At 40.5% G+C, this 24,683-nt stretch overlaps 1 protein-coding gene across 1 annotated transcript in view; it reads right to left on the bottom strand.

Moving 5' to 3' along the window:
- The window catches only part of LOC117526335 (MAM domain-containing glycosylphosphatidylinositol anchor protein 1), a 1,010,161-nt gene that overhangs the window by 561,508 nt on the left and 423,970 nt on the right, over positions 1 to 24,683 (bottom strand). The window contains exon 4 of the mRNA XM_034188407.1: positions 17,438 to 17,612. Within this exon, the coding sequence (XP_034044298.1) occupies positions 17,438 to 17,612 (175 nt within the window). The remainder of the gene's footprint in view (positions 1 to 17,437; positions 17,613 to 24,683) is intronic.

Below are 24,683 nucleotides of genomic sequence, written 5' to 3'. Positions count from 1 at the left end.
CAAGAGGATGGCTGGTATCTCCCTTAGAGATAGGGTGAGAAGCTCCATCATCTGTGAGGAGCTTGGAATCACTGCTCTTTCATGTTGAAAGGAGCCCGCTGAAGTGGTTTGGATATCTGGTAAGGATGCCCCTTGGGCACCTCCCTAGGGAGGTGTTCCAGGCATGTCTATCTGGGAGGAGACCCCAGGGAAGACCCAGAACTAGGTGAAGAGATTATTTCTCCACACTGGCATGGGAACGCCTCTGTATCCCCCAGTCAGAGGTGGTTAATGTGCCCCAGGAAAGGGAAGTCTGGGGCCCACTGCTGGAGCTGTTTCCCCCGCGACCTAATCCCAGCTAAGCGGTTGAAGATGAGTGATGAGTGAGTGTTACTCTGAAATGTCCTACCTTTACCCATATAATTCTGCACTAAGTGGAAATAATGTCAAATATGTTTACATAATTTAAATAAATACAGCAATAAAATATTAAGGACCAGTTTGGGTTTAAGGTTGTTTTAATGCATGGGAGAGCTGTTAAACTGTCCAGCGTATACAGATGAGGACAAAATTATTAGCCCCACTATGAAATTGAACATTTTCTTCAAAATTTTCAAAATTACTGGCCCCCTTAAGAACTAACATTTTTGTTGAGCCATAGCACAAATTACTGTTGTGCAATGATGTGATTTAACTTTGTAATGCTCAAAGCTTGTAAAATCAAGTTAAAACTGAAGGTTATCTTCTAATGTACACAAGGTATGGATGGTAAATGGTAAATGGACTGCATTTATATAGTACTTTTCCATTTGCATCAGACACTCAAAGCGCTTTATACATCAATACGTCACATTCACCCCGATGTGAGGCAGCTGCTGTGCGAGGCGTCCACTACACACCGGGGGCAACTAGGGGATTAAGGACCTTGCCCAAGGGTCCTTAGTGATTTTCCGGTCAGGCTGGGATTTGAACCGAGGATCCTCTGGTCTCAAGCCCAACGCTTTAACCACTAGACCATCACCTCCCCAAAGGTATAAATCTTCAGTCAAGTTTTGAGTTGTTACTTGATACAACAGCAAAAGAAATCAGTTTAGAAAAATAATGTATGCGCAAAAAGAAGGAGCAGTGAAACATTTCAAGGACTCTGGAATGAACACTAGTGACAGATGTCTCTAAAGACCTCAGAACAACTGAAGCATGTCTTTTGTTCAGATGAGACAGAACTAGAGCTCTTTGGCCATAGAGATGTTGCTTATGTTTGGAGAATGAAGGAAGAGGCGTATAACCCAAAGAACACCGTCCCCACAGTGAAACACAGCAGTAGGAGTATTATGCTGTAGGGATGCTTCAGTGTGTCCAGAACAGGGAATTTCCTCAAGGTGGAAGGAATATTTAAGAAAGAAGGATATGTGAAGATTTTGAAAGAAAACCTCAAGCATTCAGCAGCAAAACTGGGACTGGGTCATCGCTTTGTCTTCCAACATGGCAGTGACCCAAAACATATATCACTCTTGGTGAATAAGTCCTCCAGAACACCAAAGTGAACGTTACTGACTGGCCTGTACAAAACCTGACTTGAAGCCCACTGAAAATCTGTGGGGTGACCTGAAGACCAAAGTTCATGCCAGAAGAACATTAAATCTGGAGGAGCTTGAAAGATTTGCCAAAAGAAGAATTATGTGCTGTTTCATTCAAATATAATACAGTGTCAATCAACTTTCAATCAACTTTTTTCTTGTATAGCGCCAAATCACAACAAACAGTTGCCCCAAGGCGCTCCACATTGCAAGGCAAGGCCATACAATAATTATGAAACACAGTCTACGTCTAAAGCAACATAACCAAGGGATGGTCCAGGGTCACCCGATCCAGCCCTAACTATAAGCCTTAGCGAAAAGGAAAGTTTTAAGCCTAATCTTAAAAGTAGAGAGGGTATCTGTCTCCCTGATCTGAATTGGGAGCTGGTTCCACAGGAGAGGAGCCTGAAAGCTGAAGGCTCTGCCTCCCATTCTACTCTTGCAAACCCTAGGAACTACAAGTAAGCCCGCAGTCTGAGAGCGAAGCGCTCTAATGGGGTAATATGGTACTATGAGGTCCCTAAGATAAGATGGGACCTGATTATTCAAAACCTTATAAGTAAGAAGAAGAATTTTAAATTCTATTCTAGCATTAACAGGAAGCCAATGAAGGGAGGCCAACACGGGTGAGATATGCTCTCTCCTGCTAGTCCCCGTCAGTACTCTAGCTGCAGCATTCTGAACCAACTGAAGGCTTTTTAGGGAACTTTTAGGACAACCTGATAATAATGAATTACAATAGTCCAGCCTAGAGGAAACAAATGCATGAATTAGTTTTTCAGCATCACTCTGAGACAAGACCTTTCTGATTTTAGAGATATTGCGTAAATGCAAAAAGGCAGTCCTACATATTTGTTTAATATGCGCTTTGAATGACATATCCTGATCAAAAATAACTCCAAGATTTCTCACAGTATTACTAGAGATCAGGGAAATGCCATCCAGAGTAACGATCTGGTTAGACACCATGCTTCTAAGATTTGTGGGGCCAAGTACAATAACTTCAGTTTTATCTGAGTTTAAAAGCAGGAAATTAGAGGTCATCCATGTCTTTATGTCTGTAAGACAATCCTGCAGTTTAGCTAATTGGTGCGTATCCTCTGGCTTCATGGATAGATAAAGCTGGGTATCATCTGCGTAACAATGAAAATTTAAGCAATACCGTCTAATAATACTGCCCAAGGGAAGCATGTATAAAGTGAATAAAATTGGTCCTAGCACAGAACCTTGTGGAACTCCATAATTAACTTTAGTCTGTGAAGAAGATTCCCCATTTACATGAACAAACTGTAATCTATTAGACAAATATGATTCAAACCACCGCAGCGCAATGCCTTTAATACCTATGACATGCTCTAATCTCTGTAATAAAATTTTATGGTCAACAGTATCAAAAGCAGCACTGAGGTCCAACAGAACAAGCACAGAGATAAGTCCACTGTCCGAAGCCATAAGAAGATCATTTGTAACCTTCACTAATGCTGTTTCTGTACTATGATGAATTCTAAAACCTGACTGAAACTCTTCAAATAGACCATTCCTCTGCAGGTGATCAGTTAGCTGTTTTACAACTACCCTCTCAAGAATCTTTGAGAGAAAAGGAAGGTTGGAGATTGGCCTATAATTAGCTAAGATAGCTGGGTCAAGTGATGGCTTTTTAAGTAATGGTTTAATTACTGCCACCTTAAAGGCCTGTGGTACATAACCAACTAACAAAGATAGATTGATCATATTTAAGATTGAAGCATTAAATAATGGTAGGACTTCCTTGAGCAGCCTGGCAGGAATGGGGTCTAATAAGCATGTTGATGGTTTGGATGAAGTAACTAATGAAAATAACTCAGACAGAACAATCGGAGAGAAAGAGTCTAACCAAATACCGGCATCACTGAAAGCAGCCAAAGATAACGATACATCTTTGGGATGGTTATGAGTATTTTTTTCTCTAATAGTCAAAATTTTGTTAGCAAAGAAAGTCATGAAGTCATTACTAGTTAAAGTTAATGGAATACTCAGCTCAATAGAGCTCTGACTCTTTGTCAGCCTGGCTACAGTGCTGAAAAGAAACCTGGGGTTGTTCTTATTTTCTTCAATTAGTGATGAGTAGAAAGATGTCCTAGCTTCACGAAGGGCTTTCTTATAGAGCAACAAACTCTTTTTCCAGGCTAAGTGAAGATCTTCTAAATTAGTGAGACGCCATTTCCTCTCCAACTTACGGGTTATCTGCTTTAAGCTACGAGTTTGTGAGTTATACCACGGAGTCAGACACTTCTGATTTAAAGCTCTCTTTTTCAGAGGAGCTACAGCATCCAAAGTTGTCTTCAATGAGGATGTAAAACTATTGACAAGATACTCTAACTCCCTTACAGAGTTTAGGTAGCTACTCTGCTCTGTGTTGGTATATGACATTAGAGAACATAAAGAAGGAATCATATCCTTAAACCTAGTTACAGCGCTTTCTGAAAGACTTCTAGTGTAATGAAACTTATTCCCCACTGCAGGGTAGTCCATCAGGGTAAATGTAAATGTTATTAAAAAATGATCAGACAAAAGGGAGTTTTCAGGGAATACTGTTAAGTCTTCTATTTCCATACCATAAGTCAGAACAAGATCTAAAATATGATTAAAGTGGTGGGTGGACTCATTTACTTTTTGAGCAAAGCCGATAGAGTCTAATAATAGATTAAATGAAGTGTTGAGGCTGTCATTCTCAGCATCTGTGTGGATGTTAAAATCGCCCACTATAATTATCTTATCTGAGCTAAGCACTAAGTCAGACAAAAGGTCTGAAAATTCACAGAGAAACTCACAGTAACGACCAGGTGGACGATAGATAATAACAAATAAAACTGGTTTTTGGGACTTCCAATTTGGATGGACAAGACTAAGATACAAGCTTTCAAATGAATTAAAGCTCTGTCTAGGTTTTTGATTAATTAATAAGCTGGAATGGAAGATTGCTGCTAATCCTCCGCCCCGGCCCGTGCTACGAGCATTCTGACAGTTAGTGTGACTCGGGGGTGTTGAATCATTTAAACTAACATATTCATCCTGCTGTAACCAAGTTTCTGTTAGGCAGAATAAATCAATACGTTGATCAATTATTATATCATTTACCAACAGGGACTTAGAAGAAAGAGACCTAATGTTTAATAGACCACATTTAACTGTTTTAGTCTGTGGTGCAATTGAAGGTGCTATATTATTTTTTCTTTTTGAATTTTTATGCTTAAATAGATTTTTGCTGGTTATTGGTGGTCTGGGAGCAGGCACCGTCTCTACGGGGATGGGGTAATGAGGGGATGGCAGGGGGAGAGAAGCTGCAGAGAGGTGTATAAGACCACAGCTCTGCCTCCTGGTCCCAACGCTAGACAGTCACAGTTTGGAGGATCCCAAAAAATTGGCCAGATTTCTAGAAATGAGAGCTGCTCCCTCTAAAGTGGGATGGATGCCGTCTCTCCTAACAAGACCAGGTTTTCCCCAGAAGCTTTGCCAATTATCAATGAAGCCCACCTCATTTTTTGGACACCACTCAGACAGCCAGCAATTCAAGGAGAACATGCGGCTAAACATGTCACTCCCGGTCTGATTGGGGAGGGGCCCAGAGAAAACAACAGAGTCCGACATTGTTTTTGCAAAGTTACACACCGATTCAATGTTAATTTTAGTGACCTCCGATTGGCGTAACCGAGTGTCATTACTGCCGACGTGAATTACAATCTTACCAAATTTACGCTTAGCCTTAGCCAGCAATTTCAAATGTCCTTCGATGTCGCCTGCTCTGGCCCCGGAAGACAATTGACAATGGTTGCTGGTGTCGCTAACTTCACATTTCTCAAAACAGAGTCGCCAATAACCAGAGTTTGATCCTCGGCGAGTGTATCGTCGAGTGGGGAAAAACGGTTAGAGATGTGAACGGGTTGACGGTGTACACGGGGCTTCTGTTTAGGGCTACGCTTCCTCCTCACAGTCACCCAGTCGGCCTGCTTTCCCGACTGCACGGGGTCTGCCAGGGGGGAACTAACGGCGGCTAAGCTACCTTGGTCCGCACCGACTACAGGGGCCTGGCTAGCTGTAGAATTTTCCACGGTGCGGAGCCGAGCCTCCAATTCGTCCAGCCTGGCCTCCAAAGCTACGAATAAGCTGCACTTATTACATGTATCGTTACTGCTAAAAGAGGCCGAGGAATAACTAAACATTTCACACCCAGAGCAGAAAAGTACGGGAGAGACAGGAGAAGCCGCCATGCTAAAACGGCTAAGAGCTAGTAGCTACGCTAAGCTAGCGGATTCCCAAACAGGGAATCCGACACTAGACAGGCTGTGGAGCAGCACAGGTAACGCACGACAACAGTGCTAAAATAAAATAAAAATCCACTAGACAGGCTGTGGAGCAGCACAGGTAACGCACAACAGTGCTAAAAAATAAAATAAAATAAAAATAAAAATCCACTGGACAGGCTGTGGAGCAGCACAGGTAACGCACAACAACAGTGCTAAAAAATAAAATAAAATAAAAATAAAAATCCACTAGACAGGCTGTGGAGCAGCACAGGTAACGCACGACAACAGTGCTAAAATAAAATAAAAATCCACTAGACAGGCTGTGGAGCAGCACAGGTAACGCACAACAACAGTGCTAAAAAATAAAATAAAATAAAAATAAAAATCCACTGGACAGGCTGTGGAGCAGCACAGGTAACGCACAACAACAGTGCTAAAAAATAAAATAAAATAAAAATAAAAATCCACTGGACAGGCTGTGGAGCAGCACAGGTAACGCACGACAACAGTGCTAAAACAAAATAATATCACACAGTGTGATACATCAATTAAACATACAAGTCCAGTTATCTCCTCTTGAATTCATTAGACTTGAATTATTTCCCTTCATGCACATTCTAATAATGTGAGCTACTTTTGTGTGACGTTTAAGGAAAATTCACTAAAACGGTTCAGGAGGAGTTGCACGTACAAGACTCCAGAGAAAGATGGACAGGGTGATTTCTGTTACAACTGCCACCACACCAACACATATACCAAATTTTGGTTTGCAAGGTGCATAAATGCAGTGCTTGGTCATGTTTTTCCTTATCAGTTTGTCTACAAAAATGAAAACAAATTAAAATAAAACAATGCAATCCAACTTGAATCTCCAAACATTCTTATTTCAACAGATGTGCCCTGCCCTCCTACTCCCCACCAACTCCCTTCCCACCCCCTCTCCCCAAAAAATGAAAAATCTTGTTTTGAAGCTGTCAGCTTTACTTTGCCCTAGGATTGCCCACTCGCAGAAGGATTACACTCATAGCTCTTAAAGCCACCTGATCTATATATTGTTCTAGAAGCATATCAACAGTTTTTGTAAATATAACATATATTTTTCATTCAAATATAAGCAAGTTACGTATGTACCGTAACAACATAGCCTTCCACTCAATTATTAGTTTAATTCTGGAGAAGCAGTTAAATAGCCCTTCAGCGCACAAATATTTTTCATTTATCATTTTTACAGTAGACAGCAAGTAAAGGTGATGTCGGACACAGTCACTGTCATCAATTCATCATCTGCATAGACATATGAAAAAACCCACGAGCAGTATCATCATAATCATAATCATCACACTCTCCAGTGTTTCTCCACTTACCTGGTTGTGTTCCATGGAGTTGTGAATCCATAGGGAGGACGTGAGGCAAGCTACGGTGAATGAAGCAAAACCTAAGCAAAACCTCAGAGCTTTGATTCACTGGCTGGGTTTCTGAACCAAGTCCATCCCATCAGTAGAGGCTACTCAAAGTTAAACCCCGCCTGCTCACTGTCCCACTGCCTCAGTGGTCAGAGTGCCAGGTTATAGGTCAGCTGGTTGGTAGCAGAGAAACGTGTGCAATAACGAACATGACGAGATGTTGATTTCTACATAGAGAGCTCGTTTGAAGACAAAAGATTCAATTACTTTCCTTACATTCAATCATCTTTAGCTGTTGATTTTGGAAAATAAAAAGGGATGAAACTCAAACCTTCCAGTCTGGATCATATCTGGTCATGAAGTGTGGCTTTTACAAGATGCTGAATGATCATTCTGCAAATGTGTTCCTCTTACAAACAAAACAACCAGGTGGATGTTGATTTTGTTTTTTTGTTTGTTTTTTTTACTGTGCACTTACTGATCTGTTCAACGCAGCCAGGTGGTTAATACATGCAAAATTAATGACTGATTGACAGGCTGGATACAGAGCACAGGAATATAAGAGGAGGGGTGTAAGCTTACTTAAAAATACATGTGACTATCACTGTATGTGCCTGCTAGTCAAAGCAGAACATCAAATATGTGCCTTCGCTCCAATCCTGGAACTCCCTGCTCATTTCCCCTGCTCTCTTTTTCAGTTTCCATCTGTCACTGTGTCTCGCTTCCTCATTCTTTCCCACTGTTCCACATGAAAAGACACACACACTACACTTTGAAGTGTGAGTGTTTTTGGTGTGCATGTACAGGATGCCCAGGCATGCATTTCAACATGTTTGCACATTCTGAGTAAAAAGCTGGTGTTTGTTTCCATTCGTAAAATGTGCATGAACACACCATGACCAAAAGCTTAAAAAAAAAACAAAAAAAAAAACAAAGAAGCCCTCAGTGGACTCACGTCATGCACAAATGCACATACAAGGAGGAAAGAGATGGGAGAAAAGAAAAATGAACCAAGGAGAATATGAAGATTGAATAGAAGGTGCAGTGCTTGTATTCCCCATTCAAAAATATGGGGAATGTTTGATGAGGAGAATCACAGAGTGATCTAAAGCTCTTGTTTGGATGCGGTGAAGGTAACAGCCTGTTCTGCCCTCTAGTCCAATAACTGCTCTGTTGATGCATCCAAATTGAAAAGATGAGTGCATCCACCTTATTATGTGTGTCTCTTCTTCTCTATTACCTGATATTTTGTTTTTCCCTGCTGTTCTGCCTCCCATGACTCTTTTTTAAAATTATATTTCACGTCTGTTTTCAATTTTATTCAAATCTTCTACATCATTCTCCCCATCACTGCTCATTTTTCAATATAAAGGTCATGCACTGTTTACCTACTGGGAACATATATGCATTGATGGGGATTAGCATTCTCACTTTTTTTTTATTCTTTCTTTCTGGCACTCTGCAGATTGTGCAGTCAAAATAAAGTGCAATAAACTTCACTTCCTCTGAAACCCCTTCCCTTCACCTACACTGGATAGCCAATGAACTCGTGAGTTACTCTGATTCACTTTCACTGCTTTGGTAAGTTTTCAAAGAGAGCAGAGAAGCAAGCAGCTAATCTCCAAAGTGGAGATTGTGTTTGTTCATTTCCATTATGTTACTTGTTTGAAGCCAACAGTACAGTGGCCAATCCGGTTGTTAAGCGCTGACGTAACGCATCACATGATAAATCTGTTTCCGGGTCCAAAGACCTCCAAGTTTACAATTCAAGTTACGTCTGTTTGATCCTTTTAGGGATTTACAGTTTAAGTTTAGTTTGTGTTTACATTGTGCGCAAACCTCCGTCCCCCCCTTCTCCGCCTTCTCCATTAACCGCATTCGTCTGGTTCTATGGTCAGAACACTTAATAAAACTTTTTTTTTTCTTTTACTTTACATATTTTATTATGCATAGGTAAAATATACATGTCTGTTTGTTAATGCAAATTATTTATTACAATAAACAGGATGTTAAAGTGCAAACTTAACTTTCTCCCCTAACGACAAGAACAGGAAGCGATCGCAGCTCGCAGCAACTCCCATTGAAAATAATGGAGAAACAACCTGAGCGTCTGACATTTTTACATAAAACAAACGCAGTAACAACATCTAAAAATCCAGTTAATATATCCAGGAGAGTTTTAGGCACAATGTACAAAGAGTTTCATGTTGCGATGTTAATGCTGTTGTCCGTGTGCAACGGTTTAAGTGCAGCCTGATCAGATCGTCTCAGTGCAGTTCTCAATGTTAATAACAGCGCGCCTTTTTTGTTTGGAGCCGGAAGTTGAAAATCACATGATGCATTATGTCACACTTAACCGGATAGGGGCACAACATGTCACACCAACACAAGCAGAAAACACTTACTGTACTTTTCAGATTTTTTTGATTTTACTAGTTTGGGAGGTCCTGTGAGCTACATTCCAAAGCAAGTTGAACCCTTGTCTCACTGAATAATGAAGGATGAATAATGAACCACGTAGCATTTTTTTTTTTTTTTGTAGGAGCCCAGTTATTCAACATATGTGGGAGAATATTCCGCTAATGAGGCTCATGTCTGAGCGTGGTGCTAATTTCAAGAAGTTCAAAATTTTGCAACAACAGCAAGGGGCAATTTGTGTATGAGGTACTACAAGGACAAACGAGGATGTTAGAGGCATGTCAGTGGTGAGGATGAGGCTGTTAAAAGCCCATTATCTGAGCGCCTGGTGGCTACGAGGACAGGACTGGCTATTTTGGCTCAGCCCTCTCACGCGCTTCATCATGACAATCCCACTTGTTTTGTGTGCTGGATGCTGTATATAAAATTATTATTTCATAGCAGATTAATCATTTTCACTCAGAGTCTGGCTGTTGAAAACACATCAAATCACTTCTGGAATCACAGAGGACCGTTTCATTTGAAGTTTTTTTTTCTCTCTCATGTGCTGAGGTAGAGAAGGTATTTGGAACAGACTAAAAGGTCATTTATTTGTAATGTTTAGATCGTAATAGCTTGGTAAAACAGTTGCATGTTCATTCCTTCTTATAAGCAGCTATAAAAGTATGTTTATGATAGATTTAACATCTTGCTATAAAGTATCAGTTGAGCACAGCTGTGTGAGCAATGGCACAATGATTCACACTCAAGACGAGCATTTACACAGAATGCCAGCGAGCAAAAGAGCAATTTTGCAGACAATAACGGACTGTACAGGAGTGTCTTTTTTTGGACTGCATTTAAAAAAAATATGACAACATCTTGAATAAATGCTGTGAACTGAAAACCCACACTTTAAAGGGACCAAGTGTGGGAGGGCTGGAGGGTTGGATCAAACCCAAGCCAAAACGTGCATGGATCATATTGCCACCTTCCTAAAATAATGGCCTAAGTCTTATTTTCCAAAACATGACTTAGGCCATTATTTTAGGAAGGTGATGATATGTGGCTTGATGTGGATCATATGCGGCAAGATGAGCCATTCGAGGCTGGGCAAGGCTCAAATGACAGATCAGTCGTGCCTCATTAGAGGCTTATACCTAGCACATGCGAGGTACTTAGAGGTACATAGAGGCTTCTTTGCCGCAGATGCAGATACATGATAGATTTATACGTGGCTCATTATTCGAATAATCACTGAAATTTCTGACAAATCCATATGTGGCTCTTATTATTTGGTGGGACAAGGCTTTACAATAAAAAAAAAAAAATGCATTATCATCCATGGCCACAAGACGGCACCATATACATGCATGATAAGCTGCTTGTGTTTACTGAATAAAATGCTATTATTTGTACTCTTGAGAAGAAGGTGGCGGTAACACAACATTAAGTGTATGTCAGCCTCAATAAAATATGCAGAAGATCTGAATGAGAGAGACACAGTGTTTTAGAGAATGAACATTTTACAGAATGAGTAATTTAAGAAATCATGCTCTCAAACTGAAAGACCATGCTCTGGATTAAAAAGAGTGAATGTAGCTTTCATACTTCTCAGCTCTCTACATGTTTGGAATGTGTGTGTGAGACAACTAGAACAGCAGTGGCAGATTAGCCAGGCTAAGCTCTAAGGTAATCTATTTTGTTTTGTTCCTGGGTACACAGTGTGTTTTCCTAACCTGTTATGCGTTAAATAAATAGAAAATAGCTGTTATTCCACAGAAACTTTGCTTCTGTGATCAGGGCAATGATATTTTGAAATTTGTCTGTTTTCAAGAATATTCTCAATTCACCTTCACTACTACTAAGTAGTCTTCTAGAATATTCTTTAACTGCTAGAACTGTCCAGAATTTTCTAGACGTTTCCAGAATTATCTAGAAATTTCAAGAAACTTTTAGAACTTTCTAGAACGTTAAAAAAAAAAAAAATCAAAGTTTGTGCTGAATGTAGTCATTTTTCCATAGATTTTAGACATAAGCAGTTGAAATATAACAGAAGCCAGAAACAAAAATTGTGTTACATAGTGTAATGCACCAAGTTTTGAAAAAATTAATTAGACTGCACTTTTAATTCACCTATGATAGTCTGTTAAGTTATCACAAGAAGCAGTTTACATGGGTTATATGCCTTGTACAATAACATTAATAAGCTCATTAGCTTGTGCTTGCTAATGCAGTGTTTGTAGTGTTAATCAGTGATTCATCAGTGATTGCACTGATTAAATTAATTTAGCTTCTTGATGCATGAAGAGGGAGCACCATGTTTCAAAAACAATTGACCAATGTGACTTATGTATGTTTTTTTCATTTTCATGGCTAATTTTTGGACAGATGTAAGTCATACTCTGGTGCAACTTATAGTCTGAAAAATACATTTAGTTAGGTTTATATTAATCTTCATATTCTACTACCTATATAATCAGTTACATATCTTCATCTTGCATTCGGTTAATTTTAACACTCAGTTTTTTCATATTCAATTAGTTTTCAGTTGTTACCTTTTCTGTAAACATGTTCTGTTAATGATATATTAAGTTAACTGTCAGTTTACTTTCCTTTTCGGTTACATTTATGTTGGTTTGGGCAGTGGTTAGCAAATTCGGCTCACAGCAATAAGTCGTGGGTTCTGTTCCACCAAACTATTTACTTCCTGTGTGGTGTGTATGTTTGCCATGTGGGCATGGGTTTCCTCCTGGTATTCCAGTGGTGGTTGGATTGGAACTGTAAAACCCTTCAACAAGTGTGAAACCATCCCAATCATCCCAATTCAGATGTGGCAATGTGCAACCGAAGGAGCTTGTGGCAATGTAGCATGATCTGATCATATCTGTAAATAGAATAGAATAGTGCCTTTATTGTTATTGTACATACATATATAAAAATGTCCTTTTGCTGTCACATCAGCACTCAGTGATGGCAGCTGAATTAATTTCCTTCTTTCTTTCTGAAATTTCCTCAATACCTCATGTCTGCTGATGCCCCATTTTGCTCCTCCCCAGCCATCACTCCCTCAACTTTCATCTGTCTTTTTTGCTTTTACTCTGATAAGCTGGACTAACTCCTACATCATTCCGGCGCTGAGGTTGCCATGTCGAAAGCATGGTTGATCGCCCTAGGGTCTAGCACAGCATGGGGGATGGGGAATTGAACAAGCATTAGCCGTCAGAGCTGGTTAGCTTCACAGTGCTCCTGTCACAACTACACTCACAAAACAACCTGTTTACTACCCAGGCTGCCCGCAATTACCAGCTCCCCAGCAGTGGCAAAGCAAGCGCCTGGGGAGAACTAACGCTATCAGCAGAAAGAGAGGGTGAGGATGGAGGGGGAGCCCCATTAAGAGGCTAAGGCTGGGTGATGGGCAGGAGACAAATAGAGTGCAAGCGAGCATGTGTGCATGTGCAAATTTGTTTTAGAAAGTTATTTGATGGTTTTATATATATATAAAAAATGTTGCCCAGCAGTGTGCACAAAACGGAGTAGAACAAATATATGTGTCGAATGGAAGACAGATAATGAATATTGGGAGTTAAAGAACCCTTGGAAAATCTGATGTTTCTATAAAAATGACCATAAAAATGATTGGATCAATGAAGAGAGGAACTAATTTCTGAATAATTGGCAACCAGAGATGTCAAAGTACTTTAAGAGCCCTGGGAATGTTGAGCAGTATATTATGTATGTTTTAGAGGTACAAAGAACATGGGGGAGTATTGTGTGAACCAGCCTGTGACCATGACCTGACCTCTGACTCAGCGGGACAGTGGGGCAGTGAAACAAGCAGCAGCACAGGGCCCCTAGAACACAACACTGCTTCTCAAAAATCACATGTTCAAAAATGTGAATCTAATCAAAAAACATTTTTAATGACCAGGATTTTAGTTGCCAGGCACCTTGAAGAGTTTGAAGAAACTGACTCTATCCTTGACTCCAAATGTCACTTCTTGGGAAACTATATTTATTTATTTATTCATTCATTCATTTCACTCAAGAAGCCACAATAAAGCATCATCCAAGGACATCAAACTGTTTTTCCTCAAAGTATCCAGCCTACTTAACCAATTATTACATGTTCACAACTAACATAATAAAGCATTTTGTAGCATAATGATTCCTTATCCACTCTGATTACATGTATAATTACAGCAAAATTTTTGGTCCACTGCAGTGCTGCTAGAAAGTTTGTGAACACCTTGAGCTTTTAAATGTTTGAAAATTTTTAGGACATCAAAAAACAAAATAAAAATTCTGTCTTTTTAGATTAAAATTTCTAAAATTTTAAAGTCACAGTGAAAAGTAATCTCAAATATCATGAATTAAAAGAAATAAAAATCTAGAAGCCAAAATGATGGTGTGAGTAAGTAAGTACCCCCTAAAAAAGAAATTTACGACAATACCTACATACACAATTACATAACAAATAACTAAAATGAATGACCATGTAACACAGAAACAGAGAGTGACACGATGGTCTGTGTGCTGAACTGACAGGGGGCGTGTCTGCTGTTGAAATCTCTGCTCCTGGACGTTCCATCTGGGGAACACATACTGTGTTTTGAAGGACGAACTTACAACTGTCCTCCATCAGGTGCATATCTCTGCCTGCTGTTCTCACATGGAAATACAGTAGTGTTCAGAATAACAGTAGTGCTATGTAACTAAAAAGATTAATCCAGGTTTTGAGTATATTTCTTATTGTTACATGGAAACAAGGTACCAGTAGATTTAGTAGATTCTCACAAATCCAACAAGACCAAGCATTCATGATATGCACACTCTTAAGGCTATGAAATTGGGCTATTAGTAAAAAAAAAAGTAGAAAAGGGGGTGTTCACAATAATAGTAGTGTGGCATTCAGTCAGTGAGTTCATCAATTTTGTGGAACAAACAGGTGTGAATCAGGTGTCCCCTATTTAAGGATGAAGCCAGCACCTGTTGAACATGCTTTTCTCTTTGAAAGCCTGAGGAAAATGGGACGTTCAAGACATTGTTCAGAAGAACAGCGTAGTTTGATTAAAAAGATTGATTGGAGAGGGGGGAACTTATACACAGGTGCTAAACATTATAGGCTGTTCATCTACAATGATCTCCAATGCTTTAAAATGGACAAAAAACCAAAACAAAACAAAACAGAGATGTGTGGAAGAAAACTGAAAACAACCATCAAAATGGATAGAAGAATAACCAGAATGGCAAAGGCTCACCCATTGATCAGCTCCAGGATGATCAAAGACAGTCTGGAGTTACCTGTAAGTGCTGTGACAGTTAGAAGACACCTGTGTGAAGCTAATTTATTTGCAAGAATCCCCCGCAAAGTCCCTCTGTTAAATAAAAGACATGTGCAGAAGAAGTTACAATTTGCCAAAGAACACATCAACTGGCCTAAAGAGAAATGGAGGAATATTTTTTGGACTGATGAGAGTAAATTTTTTCTTTTTGGGTCCAAGGCCTGCAGACAGTTTGTGAGACGACCCCCAAACTCTGAATTCAAGCCCCACTTCACAGTGAAGACAGTGAAGCATGGTGGTGCAAGCATCATGATATGGGCATGTTTCTCCTACTATGGTGTTGGGCCTATATATCGCATACCAGGTATCATGGATCAGTTTGGATATGTCAAAATACTTGAAGAGGTCATGTTGCCTTATGCTGAAGAGGACATTTGCACCGGGCTGCAGCAGCCACACACAGCACACCTTGGCAGGCTGTGGGCCGGACCAACAGGCGTGTCCATACATCATCTAATTTCTCTTTTTTGAAAACATACATTTATCTTCTTGTTGATTTCAAGCATTTTGCACTCCTGTTATAAAACAACGATTGTTGCGCAGTGGTAGAGTTTCCATGTGTTAATCAGAGCTTTTTTAAATTGCAGGTTCAAATTCTGTAAGTGGCATTTATTTTTTATTTAACCAGGGTTATTTAACTGCAGGGTTCTGTATTGGGTCCCCTTTTATTTATTATTTATATCAACCCAGTAATTTTTACTAATTATACACCAATATCCAATCTTTCAGTGTCTGGTGATTCTATGAATTATTTATATACCTGCTGGACATAATAAGATATAATGAGAGTACACGACTTCATTCATGTCATTTCATGACTGTACGTCTGTGACCATGGGTCATATACAGAGGCACAGAGAGATCATACTTGTATTGGCCGCTCGATAAGAGGTATTAAATATTTGACATTGCAATGTTTTTTATGGTGTGTAGTTTTTATTTTTTTTCTCCACAGCAGCTGCGCGATGTGGTTCCACAAGCTCCAGCTGTTTTTTATGTATTTACTTTTAATCTCCACATAAGCAGCATAATGTGGTTTCACATGCCGCAGCTGTTTTTTTTTTATTTAAATCTCCACATAAGCAGCGCAGTGTGGTTCCATATGCTCCAGCTGCTCGCACGAGCATGCACAAAATCATCACAGTGGAATTGTTCATGCCTGTACGACCGTGTGTCCCTCCTGGCATCGGCTCCATGTTTTCAGGGTTCGCTCAATCGGGCTGTTTCGCCATGATTCGCCCTGATTCCTACTTATTTGTGCTATGTGTGAAGGGGCCCTTATAAATGTAACTATTCAATTCTTTCAACATTTTTTAACATTTTAATTATTTCTCAACATTTTAATTATTCACATTATTATTATTATTATTATTATTATTATTAGTAGTAGTAGTAGTAGTAGTAGTAGTAGTAGTAGTAGTAGTAGTATGAAAAATTGTCTTCAAAACTGAACAAACTGAAATTTACTTTTGTCACCATTCTTGCTGTTTTTACTCCATAACTCCAGAACATTCAGTCATAGATAGTCCAAACTATATCTTTTTGGAATCTTTACAATCAGTCAAATAATGTGTTATAGTTTTCAATATGATTGGAGCATTTATAATTTTTGACCCCTGTGTAATTCCTCAATTGACCCCACCTGGCTGTCATTTTTTTTTTCAAAAGAGTAATGTCTAAGGAGTATTTCTGCCAAATTTGGTGCTTGCATGACCATTTGAACAATTCCACTGTCAATATTCTGTTATTTGCTGCACTAAGCTACAGGAATGAAGCTGGGCAGTGGCTAATTTAGAAGTTTAGAAATTTTAATATAAAAAAACGTTTCTGTTTTGTTTTTTGATATCCTAAACAATGTTCAAACATGTAAAAGCTCAAGGGGTTCACAAACATCCAAGCAGCACTAATTGATAAACAAACTGCAGTATGATTAAAGAAACTATCACAGGTATTTTTTGTTGTGAAAATTGGGGACATAGTTTATCTGAGAAACAATGAGTTAGGGAGCCCGCACTGCCTGGACTAACTTAAAAAAAAATTCTCAAATGTTCCCACATGCGTGACTTTTTCAAAGGAGTATCTGATAAAGCCAGTTTTATTCTCAATTATTGGAATTTGACAGAAAAATATGTTTTTTCAAGGTATTGAAGCCTCTATTCAACACCTTTTCTTATATACCACAGTTCTGCTGGATCTTTTCACCCAATCACCCAACTGTTTTTTTTTTTTTTTTTTTTTTTTATCCTTTCCACCACAGGTCATCAGATACTCCTGGAAGCCATTCCCACATGAAATCTCATCATCCATCTAATCTTTCTTTCAGTTTTCCTCTCAAAATCTTTACCTCTCTCACATCTCTATCTTCTCTCACTGTGGGAATGGCTGCCTTGACAGCCAGCTGTGGTCTAGAAGTGGAAGGAGTTATTTCTTTCTGGTTCTCCCTGCCCACTTACATTGCACATCTACGCGGATGGACTTGATGGCAGCCACCCCCACCCCGTTGTCGGCCTTGCAGTAGTAGCGACCACCCTGCACCCTCTGGATGCCCTCGATACGTAGAGTCTCGTTGTAAATGGATGTTTCCTGGAATTTGTCTGATGCGCTGCCTGCAGTCTTCGTCCATCGTACCTAAAAAAAAGAAAGAAAGAGTAGAGAAGGGGAAAAAACGTTCAGTTAGTCACAATGTTGTTGGCAAAAGTAGAGTACACTGAAGGACAGAATCAGTCAAAGTTTAATGGAAGAGTTGATACAGAGATAGAGAGGAGAAAGTATGAAAGCTGGACTTTGACATTTCAATTTTACTGAAGTTCGGTTGAGGAGCTGAAAATAAACACACTCCAGTCCACCCCCAAAAAATCTTTTTGTTAATACACAAAGGCTCGCAAACATCCACACGATCTGTAAAAAGTCTGAACATACATTCACATTCAACTGAATGGGAAAGTACAACCCCAATTCCAATGAAGTTGGGACATTGTGTAAAATGTAAATAAAAACAGAATACAATGATTTGCAAATCCTCTTCAACCTATATTCAATTGAATACACCACAAAGACAAGATATTTAATGTTCAAATTTATAAACTTTATTGTTTTTGTGCAAATATTTGCTCATTTTGAAATGGATGCCTGCAACATGTTTCAAAAAAGCTGGGATAATGGCATGTTTCCCATTGTGGTACATTACCTTTCCTTCTAACAAAACTCAATAAGCGTTTGGGAACTGACAACACTAATTTTTGAAGCTTTGTAGGTTCAATTCTTTCACATTCTTGCTTGATGTACAACTTCAGTTGTTCAACAGTCTGAGGTCTCCTTTGTCTTATTTTGTGCTTCATAATGCAGATTTTCAATGGGTGACAGGTCTGGACTGCAGGCAGGCCAGTCTAGTACCCGCACTCTTTTACTATGAAGCCACGCTGTTGTAACACGTGCAGAATGTGGCTTGGCATTGTCTTCCTGAAATAAGCAGGGATGTCCCTGAAAAAGGCGTTGCTTGGATGGCAGCATGTGTTGCTCCAAAACCTGGATGTACCTTTCAGCATTGATGGTGCCATCGCAGATGTGTAAGTTGCTCATACCATCACAGATGTTTTGAACTTTGCGCTGGTAACAATCTGGATGGTCTTTTTCCTCTTTTGTCTGGAGGACATGACATCCATGATTTCCAAAAACAATTTGAAATGTGGACTCATCAGACCACAGCAGACTTTTCCACTTTGTGTCTGTTCACTTTAAATGAGCTTGGGCCCAGAGAAGGCGGTGGCATTTCTGGATGTTGTTGTTGTATGGCTTTCGCTTTGCATGGTAGAGTTTTAACTTGCACTTGTAGATGTAGCGACGAACTGTGTTAACTGACAATGGTGTTCTGAAGTGTTCCTGAACCCACGCAGTAAGATCCTTTACACAATGATGTTGGTTTTTAATGCAGTGCCGCCTGAGAGATCGAAGGTCACTTGCATTCAATGTTGGTTTTCAGCCTTGCCGCGTACATGTAGAAAGTTCTCCAGATTCTCTGAATTTTCTGATTATATTATGGACTGTAGATGATGGAATCCCTTGCAATTGAACACTGAAAAACATTGTTCTTAAACTGTTGGACTATTTTTTCATACAGTTGTTCATGAAATGGTGATCCTCGCACCATCTTTGCTTGTGAATGGCAGAGCCTTTTGTGGATGCTCCTTTTATAACCAATCATGACACCTGTTTCCAAACAGGTGTTCTTTGAGCATTCATCAACTTTTCCAGTCTTTTGTTGCCCTGTCCCAACTTTGTTGAAATGTGTTGCAGGCATCCATTTCTGAATGAGCAAATATTTGCACAAAAACAATAATGTTCATCAGTTTGAACATTAAATATCTTGTCTTTGTGGTGTATTTAATTGAATATAGGTTGAAGACGATTTGCAAATCACGGTATTCTGGTTTCATTTACATTTTACACAACATCCCAACTTCATTGGAATTGGGGTTGTATGTCCATACTTTTGACAGGTACTGTAATCGCAAAATTATTCTGCATTCCATATATCACAACAAAGCAATATGTCTTAGAGATAAGTGCAGACTGGATTATGTATAAACAGCATGATCTCACCTTTACTAAACTTTAAACAAATGAAACACTGTGTTCATACTGGCACCATGATCGATTTCAAAATAATCACCAAGTTCTTATGAAAAATTTGCCATAAACCATATTCCACAAGGGGGTGCTAATGACACTGTCAACACCAAAATGGCTGATTATCCAGGCAAAAATAAAAAGTGGTAAACCCTCTTTTCCTTATTATTAAGGTTATCATAATTCTAACTCTAGCCTTAATCAAAACACAAACATGCATTTCAGAATAAAGCATGCATTGTGCAAGTGCAAATAAATTCAAAGGAATATGCACAAAATGTTTAAGGAAAAAACCCTCTCAAACGTACATTGTGACACAGTCCAAACATATGACTGTGGATGGACAACTGGGATACCGAGGGAGCTGCAGCAACCCCTACAGATGAGGAGCTGTGGCCACAAAAAAAAAAAACACACTTTCTAAAACCCATTTAAAAACTTTAATTTCACAAAGTAAATAAATTATTCCCAGGGTGAGATAGTTATTCAGTTGTCAACATGATAACTGAAAGCTGTTTTAAAAATATTAGTCCTATCAACATTCTGTTTTGGCGGTGTTCATCCTTGACCCAAAATACATAAGCATACCAAACGGCAAATGTCAGCTCTCCCCAGTTTGTCTGTGATCAAAGTTAAACACACGCACGCATGCATACATGTACACGACCGCCATTTCTCTTTTAATATATTGTGGCAAGCTGTGCAAAAGAACAAAGTAGCGGAAGACATCAAAGGCACTACACTTCTCACTCATGTTGATGGCATCATGCATTTTGTATCACCAGTTATACAGCTTCATGATGAAGTGGTATAGAGGAGGACTTTCTTAAAAAGAAGACCTGAAAGTTTAGCTACAAACTGCCAGAAGGTACATCTGAGATGCAAGCCTAGATTTGATCTGTTTTGGTGAAAGAAAATCCTTCTACAGTTTACTCCACTATGAAACTTATGCTACGTTCACACTGGGCGCGACGCGAGCGACAGCAGCGACAGGTTGCCATGTAATCCCTATGGAATGACGCGTTTTGGCGCCAAGTCATGCAGCGCGACGTGATGGACGCGAATGAAGCGATGCGAGTGAAGTGATTTTGAGCGACTGGCGCATTTGTGGCGCGATATTGCGTTGCATCATGTTGCGTTGCCCTCCTCCCCAAGTTGAAAAATCTGAACTTTTTCGTCTCATCGCGCCGCGATGACCAATCAGGGACTGAATATGTAGTGATGTGGAGATGTCTGGAGTTTGACTGAAGATGTGAACATGTCCTGTATCTGGTAGCAGCCTGTGAGCAGGACTTATGTCTCTTTTGTCCTTTATTTCACAATTATGACAGAGTTTTTGGAGCGAACAGCAGCACCACAGCAGCGGGAGCAGAGTTTCTTTCTCTTTTTATTTTACGTGTGCGCGCGAGCAAATCGTCCATGGAGATTATTTTACTTCTTAACTACACAGATGTATAATAAAACAAATGGTGACTGGTTTCTAAACACAATTATGACAGAGTTTTTTTGGGAAAAGCGAGCAGCAGCCCTGCAGAAGCGGGAGCAGAGTTTCTTTCTCTTTTTATTTTACATGCGCGCGCGAGCAAATCGTCCATGGAGATTATTTTACTTCTTAACTACACAGATGTATAATAAAACAAATGGTGACTGGTTTCTAAACACAATTATGACAGAGTTTTTTTGGGAAAAGAGAGCAGCAGCCCTGCAGCAAGCAGCGGAGTTTCTTTTTTTTAAATTGTTTACATGTGCGCGCGTGAATGGGACAGGAGGTCCTCAAACTGGGTCCCGCAGAGGCGGCAGGACCACTGAAAGTGACTGTCATCCAGACGCAGCTCCTGCAGCAAATAATGATACTCCCTGAATTGGGAACGTCTCATGACATTTGTCAGCTTTCCACAACAACTCGCTACGTGTGATCAAGGTCCGTCATGTTAACTTGACTGGCAACCAGAGCCGGCGAGCGGAATGGAAGCTCCTCCTATTTGATGACGCACCGGGGTGAATTTTCGCAGCAAAAGCAGAGCGACACACCGGGTGATGGTGGCGCATCTGTCGCCACGTGACCCCCGCAAATTTGTAGCATCTGATCGCGCCAGGTGTAAACACGGCATAAGAGTGGTGATGCAAAATGTAAAATTTGGACTATGCACAATTTCTCCAATCACAGCCTATAACTTCTTCTGGGTTGTCTGGGTGTCTTGGTGGCTTTCCTCACCCTTCTCCTTCTTGCACAGTCACTCATTTTTTGAGAACTGTCTACTCCATGCAGATTTACCATAGAGTGTCATACTGTTTGTATTTCTACGTCAGGGGTGGGCAACTTGTTCCACAAAGGGCCAAGAGGGTGCAGGTTTTCTTTGCATCCACTGATTCCAGCAGGTGAGTTTAACTGATTCCATTGGCTCAAAGTGATATTAATCAATGAAATTACCTGGTGGAGTCAGTGGCTGCAAAGAAAACTTGCACCCTCTTGGCCCTTTCTGGAACAAGTTGCCAACCCCTGTTCTATGCAATTGATGTAAATAAAGTCCATCCATCCATCCATCCATTTTCTTCCGCTTTATCCGGAGTCGGGTCGCGGGGGCAGCAGCTCAAGCAAAGCCGCCCAGACCTCCCGATCTACACACACCTCCCCCAGCTCCTCCGGGGGAACCCCAAGGCGTTCCCAAGCCAGCCGAGAGATGTAATCCTTCCAGCGTGTCCTGGGTCTTCCCCGGGGCCTCCTCCCAATGGGACGTGCCCGGAACACCTCTCCAGCGAGGCATCCAGGGGGCATCCGGAAAAGATGCCTGAGCCACCTCAACTGACTCATTTCGATGTGGAGGAGCAGCGGCTCGACTCCGAGCTCCTCCCAAGTGTAATGTAAATAAAGTCCAAGACATATTCAGTGACAGCTTTACCAGAAAGCCTTGTCCACAACTACCACAAAAGACTCCAAGCTGTCACTGAAAAGACTGTTTGTTGTGTGTAGGGTCTGAAACACTGTGTGCTAGATCATGCCCAGACAAACGTGCCACGTGGCTAAAATGTCTTATCTGATGGTCCCTCACAATGTAAATGATACTCCTCTTCTGAGTCTGTAAAATCACAATTCACTGACACAAAGGCATTCCACTGGTACCCAATGACCCTCCCAAAAGATCTGTAGTACCAAAGACATCTAGTTGTTGCCTTAGGTCACCAGTTAATGAAAGCAAAGTAAAGAAAGCACAATTTCATACAAGCATGAATGAGACAAAGAAGAAGAGTCTTCACTTCACTGATCATGGGGTAATAATGGTAAATGGACTGCATTTATATCACACTTTTCCATTTGATGCTAACCCTCAAAGCACTTTACGATAATGCCTCATATTCAAACAGTGTCAGCATCCAGCAATGCAAGATGCTCAGCTGCACACTGGGAGAACATGGGAATAAAGGACCTTGCTCAAGGACACCTTAGTGAGAAACCTGCTTGACTGGGACTCAAACTGAGGACTGTCTGATCACAAGCCCGCCATCATCATATCATGTTGTCTGAATAAGTGATCAACCTCACAGATGCTGCTCAGGAGTGCTGCTCATCGGGCAGCTACATGATACTTTTACTCAGTTATCACATCCACAAACATAGACATACTTCAGAGACAAGCCAGTGCCTGGAAAACCATCAGGATTCATAGATCTCACTCTTGTGTGCACGTGTAACAGTGCATGGAGTCCATTAATCCCCGTTAACCCTTCTGTGTGTTATCAACCTTGACAACACTATTGGGCTTGTCCTGTTGAGGAGGTCAAAGAAGATAATGGGTAAAAGTCACTGATACCATGTGCACGAGTCCAAGTGTGAGTTGCTGCTTCCTGCTTACATGTGATTATCTGCAAGTATCCACGCGCACGTGCACATGTACACAGTATCAGTGTACACTCTGTGTGGGTGTTGGTTAAAAAGCAGGTTATATGGATTAGTGGATTAACAACAGCTGTGTAAACTTCCACAGACTGTTTATTCAGATCTGTTTGTTGGAGGGATTTAGAGGAGGCAGGCTGCCATTGATCAAACCAGCCAAGGTGAGCAATGAACCGAACCCCGTCTGCACGGTCTAGTGACAGAGATTTGTGTGTATGTGTGTGACAGACAGAAAAAAATAATGAGTCAAAGTTGGCATGAAATCTGCATTTGTCTTCCTGCTTTCATCCTTTCTTTTGAAGGATTAAAAGATGAGCATGTGGCTTAAAATTTACAACCACTTTGCTTTTCAAAAGATGTATTTTTGAGTCATTCACAGGCACCAATGACTTTAGGATAAAGTTTAGCTGAGTGTCTCTCCCCATAATGTAAGAAGGCATTTCAAACTGCTCTGTGTGTGTGTGTGTGTGTGTGTGTGTGTGTGTGTGTGTGTGTGTGTGTGTGTGTGTGTGTGTGTGTGTGTGTGTGTGTGTGTGTGTGTGTGTGTGTGTGTCCCTTAACCCATTAAAAGCAGAGTGGCCTGGAAGTGGAATTTCAGAAGTTTTCTATCCACAGTTTTTTGTTCTATACGAGGTCTATTACAAAAGAAACCGACCTTTTTATTTTTTCAAAAACTATATGGATTTGAATCACGTGTGATTGCGTCAGACAAGCTTGAACCCTCGTGCGCATGTGTGAGTTTTTTCACGCCTGTCGGTTGCATCATTCGCCTGTGGGCAGGCTTTGAGTGAGCACTGGTCCACCCCCCTTGTCGGAATTCCTTTGTCTGCGCTTTGCTTGATCAAAATTTTTTCTGAAACTGTAAGGCACATCCAACTGGACACCATTCGAGAAATTCAGTCGGTTTTCGGTGAAAATTTTAATGGCTGATGAGAGATTATGGAGTGTTACTGTCGCTTTAAGGACTGCCCACGGAGCCGGACGGTGCGCCGCGCTCCGAGCCGCCGTCGTCAGCCTGATTCGAGCTGAAAACTTCCAAATTTAAGCCTCTGTTGACCCAGGACGTCATGAGAGAACAGAGAAGTTTCAGAAGAGCTCGGGATCAGCAGTTTATCCGGACATTCCACTGTTAAAGGAGATTTTGTAATGAAAGACGTGCGGACAGATTCGCGCCTCGGCAC

This window comes from Thalassophryne amazonica, chromosome 2 (assembly GCF_902500255.1).
Source record: "Thalassophryne amazonica chromosome 2, fThaAma1.1, whole genome shotgun sequence".
NCBI classification, from domain to species: Eukaryota; Metazoa; Chordata; class Actinopteri; order Batrachoidiformes; family Batrachoididae; genus Thalassophryne; species Thalassophryne amazonica.
The sequence above is the reverse complement of the archived record's forward strand: the minus strand, read 5'-3'. Positions and strand labels throughout refer to the sequence as shown.